At 42.7% G+C, this 15,220-nt stretch overlaps 1 protein-coding gene and 1 long non-coding RNA gene across 2 annotated transcripts in view; one reads left to right on the forward strand and one right to left on the reverse strand.

Moving 5' to 3' along the window:
- The window catches only part of PPM1D (protein phosphatase, Mg2+/Mn2+ dependent 1D), a 52,823-nt gene extending 48,667 nt beyond the window's left edge, over nucleotides 1-4,156 (reverse strand). Inside the window, exon 1 of the mRNA XM_082440018.1 lies at nucleotides 3,429-4,156. Within this exon, the coding sequence (XP_082296144.1) occupies nucleotides 3,429-3,900 (472 nt within the window). The 5' untranslated portion in view covers nucleotides 3,901-4,156. The remainder of the gene's footprint in view (nucleotides 1-3,428) is intronic.
- Nucleotides 4,157-6,590: 2,434 nt separating this feature from the next.
- Nucleotides 6,591-9,455, forward strand: LOC309649799. Its single transcript, XR_014257306.1, has 2 exons — nucleotides 6,591-8,493; nucleotides 8,535-9,455. It is a non-coding gene; the product is annotated as an uncharacterized lncRNA (long non-coding RNA).
- The last annotated feature ends 5,765 nt before the right edge of the window (nucleotides 9,456-15,220 follow it).

Genomic DNA, 15,220 nt, shown 5'->3' on the forward strand with positions numbered 1-15,220 from the left:
CGAGCTGCAACTAATATCCAACGCGGCCAAAAATAAATAAAATAAATTTAAAAATAAATCTTAAAAAAAAAAAAAAAAGCAGTGCTTAGTAAAACTGCTGGTGCCTTAGCAGGAGTCAAGACAGTGGTACCAAAGTGAACTAGTAATCACTGTACTCACCATAGCCACTCACAACTTAAAAAAAAAAAAGGCAAACCAGTTTAACTTAATAATGTCCTTGATGGTGCAATAAAAATTAATTTTATTAAACTTCCACCCATGAATACACGTCTTTTTAACATTCTGTAAGACAAGAAGAGAAGCTGCATAATAGACTTCTGTTGCATACTATGGCTGTATAGAGGAAAAGCACTTGTGATTGTGTGAGTTATGAAATGAAGTAGCCACAATTTTAACAGACCATCATTTTTACTTGAAAGACTGATAAAATGGGTTAATAAGACTTGGGCAGGGAGTTCCTGATGGCCTAGTGGTTAGGATTCTGGCCTTTCACTGCCGTGTCCCTTGGTCGGGAAACTGAGATCCTGCAAGCAACATGGCGCGGCCAAAAAAAAAAAAAAAAAAAGAAGACGGCGACTTGGCCATTTAGCGTACATTTTCTTCAAAATGAACAAAGTGAGTTTTTCATTTCAAGAGAAACAACTGACAGTATTTGTTGCCAGTGATAAAGTTCTAACTGCTGCTTAAAACCTCTTATTTTATTTATTTATTTATTTATTTATTTATTTATTTATTTATTTAGGCCGTACCATGTGGCATATGGGATCTTAGTTCCCCCACCAGGGATCAAACTCACACCCCCTGCATTGGAAGCGCAGAGTCTTAACCACTGGACTGCCAGGGAAATCCCAAAACCTCGTATTTTAGAATATGTGTGTCCACTACAATGAACTTGATAACTTCCCAATCTTAAGACTTTTCTGAAGAGATCAGTGATATTAACAAATGTGGATACTTTAGTATTGTATAATGAAATGCATCAATACTTGGAAGAGCCGCATAATTCAGTGAACCATTATTTTCCAAAAGACTAATGCACCATGTCACAAAACCACACGTGGGTAAAAAATTGATTCAAAGTGCAAGACAGACCAATGGCTCTTAATGTAAAAATAGAAAAGTTCATTGATGAGGTTTCAGATTCTATTTTGACTAGTCTTAAGAAACTACCACTTTGGTATAGAATATCCACAACTATCTGAAAAGACAAACTATTCCTCCCTTTTCCTACTATACATGTGTGTGAGACTGCCTTTCCTTTACATACTTCACCAGAAAACATAGCATAACAGACTGAATGCAGAGGCAGAGATGAGAATATTTCTTATTTCAGTATTTTTTATTTGGGGGAAAAATTGATTTTTAACTTAAAAATGTCAACATACAATAAGTTTATTTTTAATAGATTAATAAATATTTTTAAAATTTCTGTTTTAACTTCTCAAACAGTAAATATGATAGATGTAGCCCACATCAACAAAAGCTGTTTAGGACCCTAAATCATTTTTGAGTACAAAGGGTTCTGAGAGCAAAAAGTTTGAGAACCACTACAATAACCAATTGAGAACTACAAAAGTGGAAACTCGACACAGGGAGTTTCCTGTGTCAAGACTTCCATATGCTCAGCATACTTTTTTTTTTTTTTTTTTAATTCAAGTTTTGATGATGGAGTACGATGTTAACTGTGGAACAAAGCAAACTTTAACATCTGGTGTATAAATCTTGGTTCAAAAAGTACATATATGTCAAAAAACATACACATTCACATTTAACGGCATGGTTTCTGCTTTATTAAAAAATATGTTCAAGTAACAGGGTTTATACTTTATCCTTTTAGTGAAAACATATGGCAAATTCACGTTGCCCCAAGTGTGCTGCAAAATAAACAGGACTCTAAATCGTTCTTTGTGTCTAATCCGCCTCTATCTTGTCTTGCTGTCCACTCCTACTTGCCCTGCAAGCAATGAAATGACAAATTTCTGGAATATACTGCTGGTGCTTTCAGCTGTGCTCTGCCTACACAGAAACAAAACAAATCCATAATAGCGACCTCTGGGATTGGATGGAAAACGCCTCCCACCGGCGGACTGGTTGTTCTATGAGTCAATCAAATAATTCCTGGCAGAAAGCCAGGCAAATAGAAAAGAGACTTTGAAAGAAGCTACTCTACAACTCTATGACAATACCTTTTAAAATGTTCTGTATTTGACCAACCTTTACACTCTTCTCTATGTCTCTGTCCCTCTGCTAAAAATAAAGCAACACTATTCTACCATAAACCACAGGACTTTTTAAAATGACAGAAGTAGTATTACCTTTTCTCTTAAAAAAAGATTCAGACCATTCATTCACAGCAATGGGTAAGCAACTGTAACTCTGTATGATAACATATGTTGGGTACAGGAACACAGACTGCTTTAGAGAACACTTAAAGCTTAGATGAAACTACAACTACACCAAATTTTTAGAAATGAAGGTCTCTCCTTTTGGCACATCAGTAATTCCTTATCTCTTGCTACTTTGACGGGCAGCTAAAATTTGCAAGTACTTTTAACTAGGAACTGTGGAGAACGATCTGACAGCAATTAACTAAGGCAACTACCAAAGGGTGGGGGTGGGGGTGGGGGGGGAAGTGCATTCTTAAAAAGCCCTAGGTGAATTTAACACATCGCCTTAACCCGGCCGGTTTAAGCAGTAGGAACGCATTCCGCGCTTTTGTTTTTCATAAGCCGGACAAGCATAAAGATCTTAGAAACATTTCATGACCACCACAGCGAATTCCTTCCAAGACTTTAAGTCGCTAGATGATAACTTTTTAGCCTTTCTGAATTATCCAACAGTTTACTCCAACTACCAGCCACCCAGGATCAATTCTGGAAGACTGACACCACCAGTAGGAGGCAACCGACAGGGGCAAGTCCTTCAACAGCAAAATTATGACAGATCGGAAGGAAACACTCTAATTTTTGCCGTCTTGTCTACAGCCATACCACCCTGAACGCACCCGACCTCGTCTAATTTTTGCCACCTCCCGCTTCCTTCGCCTGTCCCAGATAGCAACGTGTCTTTCAGTGCATCTTTTGGCCAAAATCTGGCGCCAGGTTTCAAACACGTTTCCGCTGGCGGCCACCAAAGTGAAGTCGCGAAGGGAGAGGACTGCTCCCCATTGATCCTTGGCGGGGGCGGGGGGGGGGTGTTGGAAATAAAGCGATGAGCGTTTGAAGGGAGACAACAATCCTATCCTTCCCAAAGCCACTTTGTTTGCCCGCACCTCCACCCTGGAAAGAGCGCTGAGACCCAGAAAAGTCTTCCCTCCCATCGATGGACACTGAGAGCGCTCTCCGTGCCGGGGGACCGCGGGACTGGCGCTAAAAAGGCCCCAAACTGCCTGAAAAAGAGGCGGGCGCCAAACAAGCTGGGGAACTTACCCAATTTCTTCCACATGGCGAGATGACAAGCGAGGAAGCCTTTGCGGATGGCAGCGCACACCTTCGCCGGCTCGGAAGAGGTGAAGCCCTTCTGCTTCTTGATGAAACCCCACAAGTGCTCCCGGGCAAACTGTGCCGCCTCCCGCCCGCCGTGCCCGTCGCACACGGCGAAAAAGGCCACCGAGGAACAGCGGCGGCAGCAGCAGCCGGGAGCCGGCGAGGCCCCGGCGTCCGGCGGCGCGTCGCGAGCCTCTCGGGCTGCCACCGCCGGGCCTTTCCCCGAGATTTCGCCGCCAGGAAGAGCCAGCGGTGACCGCTGCGGAGGCAACGGCTGAGAGAGAGACCGCCGCGGCGAGGGCTCTTCTTCAGCCGTGGGCTCGGGCTCCACCACGATCTGAGTAACGTCCTCCATGTACTTCCTCCCGCCCTGGTCTGAGAAGACGCTCACTCCCAGAGAGTACAGCCCCGCCATGGCCGGCTGGCCGAGATCCCGCCGGTCCCACGCAGCCCGCCGAATCCGGCGGCGGGATACACACTCGGCGCTCGCCGGCCAACTATTGTTTATCTTCGACTACGCCGAGAAGGGGGAGGGAGCGGTCCCGGAGTCGGGGGTGGGGGGGCGCACGATGTCGAGACTTGTCCGCCAGAGCTTGGCAGAAGCGCCAGGGGGAAATGAGCCGACCAGCTGCGCCTGCGTAATACGCCTCCGCCGGCTGCCCGCGCCCACCACACAAATCAGACGTTCTCGCCGGCTGACGTCACTCGGCTCTCTGGGCCCGACCAATCCGGAGTCGAGTTGGAGCGAACCCGCCCTCCGCCCTCAACCCTCGCTCCTCCCCGCAACGGCCGCCCTCCCTCCTCCCACCGTGGGCGCTGGGCCCGCGCGCGACCTGGCTGGTTTTCGCTTTGCAGTGGGCGTTTTCGCCCTCCCGCCTTTCGGCGGGTGCTAAACGCTTATCTACCAATTTGATGTCACCTTTTTGCTCAATCCTGGGGATCATGATGCAGTCTGCTGCCCTGGGCGTTCCGCTGCTCGCCTCGTGTGGGCTTGGTCCTCCCACGAGTGTAGAGAATCTGGGAGGAAAGACCTTCATTTCTTTAAGTTAAATGGCGGGAAACCTCACTTCGGAAGGTGGTTTGCGAACAGGCTGGAAAAAGCATGCCACAGCTGAATTGGATTTCGGTGGGATGGATCCGACTGGGAGTTGAGAGAGCAAATCCAGTTTGTGTTAAGAAAACTCGGGAAATTTCCACCATCGGCTGCACAGTCTCGTTTCATATACCTGGGTATGTCGGAGACTTAAAAGGCTTAACTGTCTTTTTAAACATCTTTTCAGCTTTTGTTAAAAGTAGTACTTTTTCCGACGAGCCCTGGGTGCAGCATTTTCCTCCTTAGGCGGGATCAGAACATAGCTTACAAAAACTACCCAGCGCTCCAGTGCTCCAACAGTTCGGTTATCTTCTCCCGTCTTCCTCTGGTAAGTTACAGTCTAAGCGCTAAAACCTTTGCACGGACTTCAACGGCATTAAAATAAGCCTCAGAGTGGGCAGGTTGGTATGTTCTCAACAGCACACGTTCTTGTCGTGAATCAAAGCTCCCTTTTCCAGTTTTTGGCCACATCACCATCAGCTCTCCTGGGTGCCCTTTCCTCTACAGCCTTGGAGTTTTTTCAAATGGAATGATACTAGTTCTGAACTGGGAATGGGGAAAATGTTCATTTTTTCACATGTGACAAGAAATACAAATAGAAAAAAATCCTTATGCCAATAAACATATAAATAAAATCACCTGAGGACTTCCCTGGTGGTGCAGTGGTTAAGAATCTGCCTGCCAATGCAGGGGACACGGGTTCGAGCCCTGGTCCGGGAAGACCCCACATGGCGCGGAGCAAATAAGCCTGTGCGCCACAGCTACTGAGCCTGTGCTCTAGAGCCCACGAGCCACAACTCCGGAGCCCGCGTGCCAAAACTACTGAAGCCCGTGCGCCTAGAGCCCGTACTCCGCAACAAGAGACGCCACCGCAATAAGAAGTCCATGCACCGCAACGAAGAGTAGCCCCCGCTCGCCGCAACTAGAGAAAGCCCGCGCACAGCAACAAAGACCCAACGCAGGCAAAAATAAATAAAAATAAAAATACAACAGGTAGGGCTTCCCTGGTGGCACAGTGGTTAAGAATCCGCCTGCCAATGCAGGGGACACGGGTTCAAGCCCTGCTTCGGGAAGATCCCACATGCCACGGAGCAACTAAGCCTGTGTGCCACAACTACTGAGCCTGCACTGTAGAGCCTGCGAGCCACAGCTACTGAGCCTGCGCACCACAACTACTGTAGCCCCCGTGCCTAGAGCCCGTACTCCGCAACAAGAGAAGCCACCTCAATGAGAAGCCCGCACACCAAAACGAGTGGGCCCTGCTCGCCGCAACTAGAGAAAGCCCACGCACAGCAACGAAGACCCAACGCAGCCGAAAGTAAATAAATAAATAAATTAAATTTAAAAAATAAATTAAATCACCTCAAAATGTAGCAAATCTGACTGGATCAATTAAATTGAAAATGTAATCAAAGATATACCCTACGTCAAAATGCACTACACCAGATGGTTCCAGAGTGTAAAAACACTTGGAAAAAAATCCCAGCTTGTTTTGAAAGATAATCATAATCCTGTTATTAAAACCTAATAATTGTAATGCTGGAAGGATATCTATAGACCATATTTTATAACTAAATGCAAAAAACCTAAGTGAAATATTAGCAATTCTAGTTCAGTACCCTCCATAACACAAGACCTGCAAGAGACAACAGTTTGTGTAGCTCTCTATATTACTCATCTTAAACAGCTTACTCACCTTCCCTTCCACTCCTAGAGATTACAAAAAGATAATTCCATCATGCTCTATAATCCTTTTCACTCAGTCACAACCGGTAGCCTCCAGGTCATCCGTCATTACCCTGATTAGCATCTCCATGGTACTCTCTACTTCTATTAATCTGATTCAGTACTCTGCTCTTTACCAATCATCCTAACCATTTCACTCCACCCTTCAGATTTCAACATCTTTATCAGCCATTTCCTCTTTATTCTTAACCTCTTCTCTAAATGTTCCATCAACTTCCTCTTCCAACTGAAAACTGGTTTGTCGCCTAGCAAAACTACCTCCCTTACAACTTTTCAAGTACAGGAGATTATTTTTCCTCTCACAGGTATTCTTATCTTCGAACTAACTTCTCATGTTGCCCCCAAATCATTTCTCTTCCTTCCTCCTTCAAAAACCCAAGCTTGGGACTTCTGTGGTGGTCCAGTGGTTAAGACTCCACGCTCCCAATGCAGGGGGCCCGGGTTCGATTCCGGGATAGGGAACTAGATCCCACATGCTGCAGCTAAGACCCAGCACAGCCAAATAAATAAATAAATATTTTTTAAAAAACACAAAACACAAAACCCAAGCTCTTTTAACGTTAATGCCAGCTGCCACCACACCAAGATGCTGTCACCTACTGATCCCTGTTAACTCCCCCTTCATTTGTTCATGGCTCACTGTCATCCTTTCTTTCCTCCACTATTCTTATCACTTCTCAGCCACTTTATTCTTCAAAATGTTATCTACATTTTCCATCCAATATCCTGGCTTCTCAGTTCCTCATCCTCCCCTTCATGATGCCAAGGCCTTGCTACCATTAAAGGCAACCCCTCCGTTTGTATTCTAGATCCCGTCTCCTCTCTCCTTCTCAAGAGCTTTGCTCCACCAGTTATCCATTCTTGCTCCTACCTCATCAATTTCTCTTTTTCTACGGGGTCATTTCCATCTTTGTACAAATATGTTCTGGTTTCTATTTTAACAAAAAACAAAATAACTACCTTGACTCCTGATTCTACCCAATTTCTCTGCTCCCTGTCCCCCCAAAAAATTTTAAGGAGTTGTCTCAGGGACTTCCCTGGTGGCACAGTGGTTAAGAAGCCTCCTGCCAGTGCAGTGGACACGGGTTCGAGCCCTGGTCTGCGAAGATCCCACATGCCGCGGAGCAACGAAGCCCGTGTGCCACAGCTACTGAGCCTGCACTCTAGAGCCCACGAGCCACAATTACTGAGCCTGCGTGCCACAACTACTGAAGCCTGCGCACCTAGAGCTCGTGCTCTACAACAGGAGAAGCCACCGCAATGAGAAGCCCGCACACCGCATCGAAGAGTAGCCCCCGCTCGCTGCAACTAGAGAAAGCCCACGAGCAGCAACGAAGACCCAACGCAGCCAAACATAATTAATTAAAAAAAAAAGAGTTGTCTCTATCTAGAGTCTACTTCCAATTCCAACTGCATAATTTCTCCTTAACCCATTCCAGTCAAGCAACCATCCCCGTGATGCTGCTGAGACTGTTTTTAATGACATAACCAGACCTCTCTGTTTCCGAAGCTAAATGATGACTTTTCTGATCTTACTGACTCTGTTCCAACTGAAGCAGCAAGGGAACCACTGTTTCCTTCTTGAAACTTAGTAACAAGTCAAACCATTGCTTCTTTCTGGAACCTTTGTTCTCTTGGCTTGTAAGAGACCACACTATTCTTGGTTTCTTCCTACCACATAGACTGACCACCCGTTTTCATTTTCCTTTGCCTATTTATCCGCAGCTAGACCTCAGGTTGTTGGGAGTACTCCAGGCTTTGTCATGGGATCTTTTCTTTTCCTATACACTCTTCCCAGGTAACACCATCCAGGACTATAGCTCTAAAAACTATTCACTGATGACTCCCATAAATTTTTTTAAATGCATAGTTTAAAATTTTTTTATTACTGATATTTTTAAGTAATTTTATTTATTTGTTTACTTATTTATTTATTTATTGGCTGCATTGGGTCTTCGTTACTGCACACGGGTTTTCTGTCTAGTTGCGGCGAGCGCGGGCTACTCTTCGTTGCCGTGCGGGGGCTTCTCATTGTGGTGGCTTTTCTTGTTGTGGACACGGGCTCTAGGTATGTGGGCTTCAGTAGTTGTGGCACGCGGGCTTAGTTGCTCCACAGCATGTGGGATCTTCCCGGACCAGGGCTCAAACCCGTGTCCCCTACCTTGGCAGGCGGATTCTTAACCACTGCGCTAACAGGGAAGTCCTGGCAGGCGGATTCTTAAACACTGCGCCACCAGGGAAGTCTGATGACTCCCAAATTTATATCTGCAGTCTGAACTTTACACTGCATCCCAGACTCTGTGTGCAACTGCACACCTGACTGTTCCACACAGGTGTCTAATGCTAACATGGTCATAACGAGCTCTTAATTTCTTCTCCGTATCTCCTCCTCCCTTTCTTACCAATATCAATAAGCATCGCTATCCACCAGGCTGTTCAAGCCAAAAAGCATCGGAGTTTTTTTATTCCTCTCTTCCCTCCATTCTCTTTCCCCCTAGGTCCCCCACCAATTTTCAATCCTTCTAATTCATCATCAAATCCTTTTCACTAAATCTTCGAAATCAATACTGAACCCACCACTTTTCACTACATCCACCGCTACCATTCCATTCTAAGCCACTATTACCTCTCAACTGGACCATTATGTTAGTCTCCTCACAAGTCTCCTTTCTTTCACTCTTGGACCTCTGCAGTCTTTTTTCCACTAACTACTATCACGATGTTTCAAAACCATGAATCAGATCAAGTCATTCCCCTATTCAATGCACTCCATGACTTCCCATCACATTTAAAATAATATACAAACTCCTTATGAAGGCCTACATGATTTATTTGGTCCCTAAATGTTTGAGACATTTTTAAAAATTAATTAATTAATTAATTAATTATTTTTGGCTGCGTTGGGTCTTTGTTGCTGCGCACGGGCTTTCTCTAGTTGTGGCGAGTGGGAGCTACTCTTCGTTCCGGTGCGTGGGCTTCTAGGGCCTGTGCTTCGCAACAAAAGAAGCCACCGCAATGAGAAGCACGCACACCGCAGTGAAGAGTAGCCCCCACTCGCCACAACTAGAGAAAGCCCGCATGCAGCAACGAAGACCCAATGCAACCAAAAATAAATAAATAAAATTAATAAATTTATTTTAAAAAATAAAATAAAATGTATCCAGAAGAGAAAATGGATGAGAATAGCCAAGATGTTATTGAAAAAGAAGAATATTAAGATGACTAGTTGCCCCGCCGATATCAGAATATTTTATAAAGTTGGGAGCGGCAGAGAAATGGCAAAAGGACCAGTAGATAATAGAACAGAACAGAGAGAGTGCAGAAAAGGGTCAATATATACATGTGAAAAGAGAATATGATGGATGTAGCATTTCAAACAGTTGAGGAAAGGGCTGATTTTTTTGTTTGTTTGTTTTGGTTTGGTTTTTGCGTTTGTTTTGTTTTGCTTTGTTTGGCCGCACCGTTGCCACGCAGCTCGCAGGATCTTAGTTCCCCGGGATGGAACCCGGCCCCTGGCAGTGAAAGCTCCGAGTCCTAACCATTGGATGGCCAGGGAATTCCCAGGGCTGATTATTTATTAACTGACATTAGGACTCATGGCCATCCCTTTGTTGGGACAACTTGCCATCCCTGAAGGGGAAAAAAGGTGAAATCCTTAACTTGGACCAGCTGTAAAATAAAATGACAGGTAGATTAAAGAGCTAAACTAAGAAAAATATGTAAAAGTGCAAGAAGAAACAATGAGATATTTTTTACCTGTCAGACTGGCAAAAGCCTTTTAAGTTTGATAATATGTAGGGCTGGGAAAGGTGTGCAGACACGCACTTTCATGAGCCATTAGCTTATTTCTAGTTTCAGTCCCTATCAACTGAAATTTAAACTATGTATATCCTCTGACCTAGAAGTTCCACTGCCAGTAATTCATTATATGGGTATCTTTGCAAAAGGTACACATATAAGGATTTTCCCAGCAGCATTTTTCATTACAGTAAATGAATACATATTTTTTAAATGCTAGAAGAAAATACAGGATAGAATATACTAAAATACCTCTTGAACTTTTCTTTCTTATATTTCCAATGGTTTTATGTTTTAAAATGTCCTTTTCATTTCTGAGATCAGTTAAATGGGACTAAAATTTCATGTTTTCTTCTAGTGTTTTTGTGGTTAAAATGTTGAAATACCATTCAAGTTTAGTTGAAATTATTTTGACATGAAGTGGATTTGAATCTTTCAAGCAGGTTTGTTTCCCAATGTCTTCTGTGAAATGACCCATTTTTTGATCTATTGGTTAGTGACACTCCCATTATTAATTATTAAGTTTTTATATACCCTTGGATCTATTTCAGTGTTAACTATTCTTTTTCACTAATTTGTTGATTTGGGAGTCATATCTTGCTTTTAATTATTGAGTTCAAAATTTTCAAACATATACTGTAAGAATTAGTCTTATGGGGACTTCCCTGGTGGCACAGTGGTTAAGAATCACCTGCCAGTTCAGGGGACATGGGTTCTATCCCTGGTCCGGGAAGATCCCACATGCCACGGAGCAACTAAGCCCGTGAGCCACAACTACTGAGCCGTGTGCTGCAACTACTGAAGCCCACGCGCCTAGAGCCCGTGCTCCGCAACAAGAGAAGCCACCATAATGAGAAACCCGAGCACTGCAATGAAGAGTAACCCCTGCCCACCACAACTAGAGAAAGCCCGCACACGGCAACAAAGACCCAATGCAGCCAAAAATAAGTAAAAATTAAAAAAAAAAAAAAAAGAATTAACCTTGGAAGAAATATGACACTAATTATTTTGCTATTTTTTCTTCCTATGGCTAGTAAATATCAGTAATATCTACTAAGTAATAGTCCATTCCTCATCTATTAGAGCCACCCTGTGTATTTGGAATTATGAGACAATGTGTCTCAAGAGGTTAAATTCTATAACCTTGCCTTTACTCTGACCCTGTTGTTTTTGCAACTCAGTATTTAACAAAATAGTCAGTCTAATCTGGCTACCACTGTCACATTCATCGTGTGCAAAGGCAAATTGGTAGGAGACACAAAATTAGAATCACTGCTGCCAGAGTCCCAGAGGTGTCAAACCTGTATGTGTTCTTAATTAGCCATGGAAATTCAATCTGTCGTGGTTTCTGCAGATAAGTGGTTTTGCTGTCATTAGTGTGGATAGAGCATTCATACCTTTTCTCTTTAGGTAACTCTACTTACACACTTGACCGTTTTTTTCTAAAGAGATCTAACCTACTCTTGAATTTATCATTGCTTTTCCTTGATGAAAAGTTCCATTTTTCTCATTTTTTGAAAAGATTAACAAAAGTTATTTCTTTAAATAATTTGGAAAAAGCAGTTTTTTTTTTCGCTTGAAGTACTGTGTACTATCAGTTTTACTCAGTAGTACCGCTTACTATGCTTCTGGGGAGGTTTCAAGCTCCAAATTGTGCACCCTTCAGAATTAGAGACAAAATCAGAGAAGACCACCTTTAAGACAGAAACTAGTAAAATCTAAGCATTGCATTTATTTTTGGGTGCTAATATCATGATTTTCGTTTCTAAGCTAGGGTAGGAGCAAATTATTTTATTTTATTTTATTATTATTTTTATTTATTTATTTTTGGCTGCTTTGGGTCTTCTGCGGGTTTTCTCTGGCTGTGTCGAGTGGGGGCTACTCTTCATTGCGGTGCACGGGCTTCTCACTGCGGTGGCTTCTCTTGTTGTGGAGCACGGGCTCTAGGCACTTGGGCTCAGTAGTTGTGGCATGCGGGCTCAGTAGCTGTGGCTAGCAGGCTCTAGAGCGCAGGCTCAGTAGTTGTGGTGCATGGGCTTAGTTGCTCCGCGGCATGTGGGATCTTCCTGGACCAGGGATCAAACCCCGTCCCCTGCATTGGCAGGTGGATTCTTAACCACTGAGCCACCAGGGAAGTCCCAGGAGCAAATTATTTTAGAATACTCTCTGCCTCCTCTGTGCTGAGCAGAACTGTAAGGCATAGCATTTTTTTTTTTCACATTTTCTTCTTCCATCCAGTCTGTGGGACTTGAGTGAACTTAGAAGGGACTTCAGAACTGAGTTTTAAAGGTAAACTATTTTTTAAAATTTATTTTATTGAAATATAGTTGATTTACCGTGTTGTATTAATTTCTACTGCACAGCAAAGTGATTCAGTTATGCATATATATATACATTCTTTCTCATATTCTTTTCCATTATGGTTTATCATGGGATATTGAATATAGTTCTCTGGGCTATACAGTAGAATGTTTATCCATTCTATATATAACAGTTAGCATCTGCTAATCCCCAACTCCCAATCCATCCCTCCCCTACTTCCCCTCCCCTTTGGCAACCACAAGTCTGTTCTCTATGCCTGTGAGTCTGTTTCTGTTTTGTAGATAAGTTCATCTGTGTCATTTTTAAAAATATTTATTTATTTATTTGGCTGAGTTGGGTCTTAGTTGTGGCACATGGGATCTTCGTTGTGGTGCATGGGCTTAGTTGCCTGCAGCATGTGGGATCTTAGTTTCCTGACCAGGGATTGAACTCGTGTCCCCTGCATTGCAAGGGAGGCACCAGGGAAGTCCCTTGTGGCATGTTTTAGATTCCACATGTAAGTGATATCATATGGTATTTGTCTTTCTCTGTCTGGCTTACTTCACTTAGTATGATAATCTCTAGGTCCATCCATGTTGCTACAAATGGCATTATTTCATTATTTTTTATGGCTGAGTAGTATGCCATTGTATGTATGTACCACATCTTCTTTATCCATTCATCTGTCAGTGGACATTTAGGTTGCTTCCATGTCTTGGCTACTGTAAATAGTGCTGCAATGAACATGGGGGTGCATGTATCTTTTCAAATTATTGTTTTCTCCAGATATGTGCTCAGGAGTGAGATTGCACGAGAATATGGCAACTCTATTTTTAGTTTTTTTAGGAACCTCCTTAGTGGCTGTGCCAATTTACATTCCCACTGACAGTGTAGGAGGATTCTCTTTTTTCCACACCCTCTCCAGCATTTGTTATTTGTACACTTTTTAATGATGGCCATTCTGACCTGTGAGAGGTGGTATAAAGGTAAACTATTAAATTACCTATTTTTGAGAAAGGAAGCTTGTATTTTTAAATGAATGTTGGCCAAGTAGCAAGAACACTTAATACAGTAAGTCCCCTACATACGAACATTCAAGTTGCAAACTTTCAAATATGTGAACATGCATTGTCATGTCCAGTCACGTAAGTTAGTTCACGTGTCTGGCATACATTGTCACGTGCATGTATCCTCTACAAGAGGTTGTGCTTTTGTGTACTTTACTGTACAGTACTGAATAGAGTACAGTAGTACAGTATCTTTATTTCAAGCTAGATCTACAAAAGGATGACTTCATTGAACTCCTTGCTGTGCAACACAAGGAGCTTACTAACGCAGACCTGATGGAATTGGAGGCCTAGAGAAAGGATGAAGAGAGACAAGAGGAAGAAGTAACTGAAGAACCGAAGAGATTCAGGATGCAGGAAATGGCAAGGGATTTTCTTTATTTGAGGAGGCACTGTTAGTTTTTGAGGCACAGGACCCGAACATAGAACGGTACATGAAGGTTGCAGCAGCCGTTCAGAATGCAATCCAGTGCTACCGTGTCCTATGATGAGAAAAAAAGAGCTACTACCTAGATATCACTGGATGGTTTTTTCAAGAGGGTAGATAGAATTGAATCCAGCAAGGAACCAGAACCTGTGCCATCACCGTCAGGCGTGAGTGAAATTGCAGCTTGCCCTCCGTCTCCTATTGCTGACGATCCTTCAGCTCTACCATCTCCCACTTCCTTTCCCTCCTCCAGTCAGTAACTCTTTTTGTCTGTTCACTCGATGCCAGCCCCTGTATGCCAGCTGTTGTACTGTACTACTGTACTTTTCAAGGTACTGTACTATAAGGTTTAAAATGTTTTCTTTATTTTTTGTGTTTGTTTGTTTTTTATGTATTATTTGTGTGAAAAGTATTATATACCTATTATAGTACAGTACTATATAACTAGTTGTGTTAGTTGGGTACCTAGTCTAACTTTGTTGGAATTACGAACAAATTGGACTTACGAACATGCTGTCAGAACAGAATTCGTTCATATGAAGGGGACTTTACTTATAATTTGCTTTTGATTTAATCCTTTTATTATTTTTTTCCTGGGATATTCTCTCATCAGAAAAATCCTGAGTTTTTCCCTTCAGCACGTGCTTTACCAGAAAAATTGATTTCACTTTTTCGCTGTTTAAGTGGGTGCAAGTTACTTACTACTATCTCCTAAACTGTTGTAAAAAAAATTGATAGTGCATGGAAAATGTCTAGGATAGTACCTGCATACAATAAGCACTCAATAAATGTTAGCTCTTACCATTGTTATTAATGATTTATTTCTATTAAGCTTCTTGATTAAAATTTCTCAGTAGTTTTATTTTTCACCTTACTCTCCTATAATCTGCCCTCCATCCTCTTTACCTTCGTGAACCATCTACTTCTTACCTACTAATTACCAAATTCAATTCCAATTCTCTTGCTCATTGACCTCTCTGCTTAATTTATAGCTTTCACCACACATATACATACGTACTTTAAACATTTTAACTTACATTCATGTACATTCATTTGCCAATCTTTTGATGTAGGGCCAAGACCTTTACTTCGAATATGAGTCCACTGTTTGGAGTTCAGCATCCCTTCTTCTCCCATAAACCACATGAATAGTGTATCACCTATGACTTTCAGTTTTGATTTCTTTAAAGTGGAACAAGAACTTAAAAAGTGATCAGAGTGCTCTCAGTACAGAATCCTGCTGGGTTTTATCACTTACCCAACTCACCATCCACCGTTTACAGTAGCCTCTCTCACCCATACC

This window comes from Balaenoptera physalus, assembly GCF_965194825.1.
Source record: "Balaenoptera physalus genome assembly, chromosome: 20".
Classification (NCBI taxonomy): Eukaryota; Metazoa; Chordata; class Mammalia; order Artiodactyla; family Balaenopteridae; genus Balaenoptera; species Balaenoptera physalus.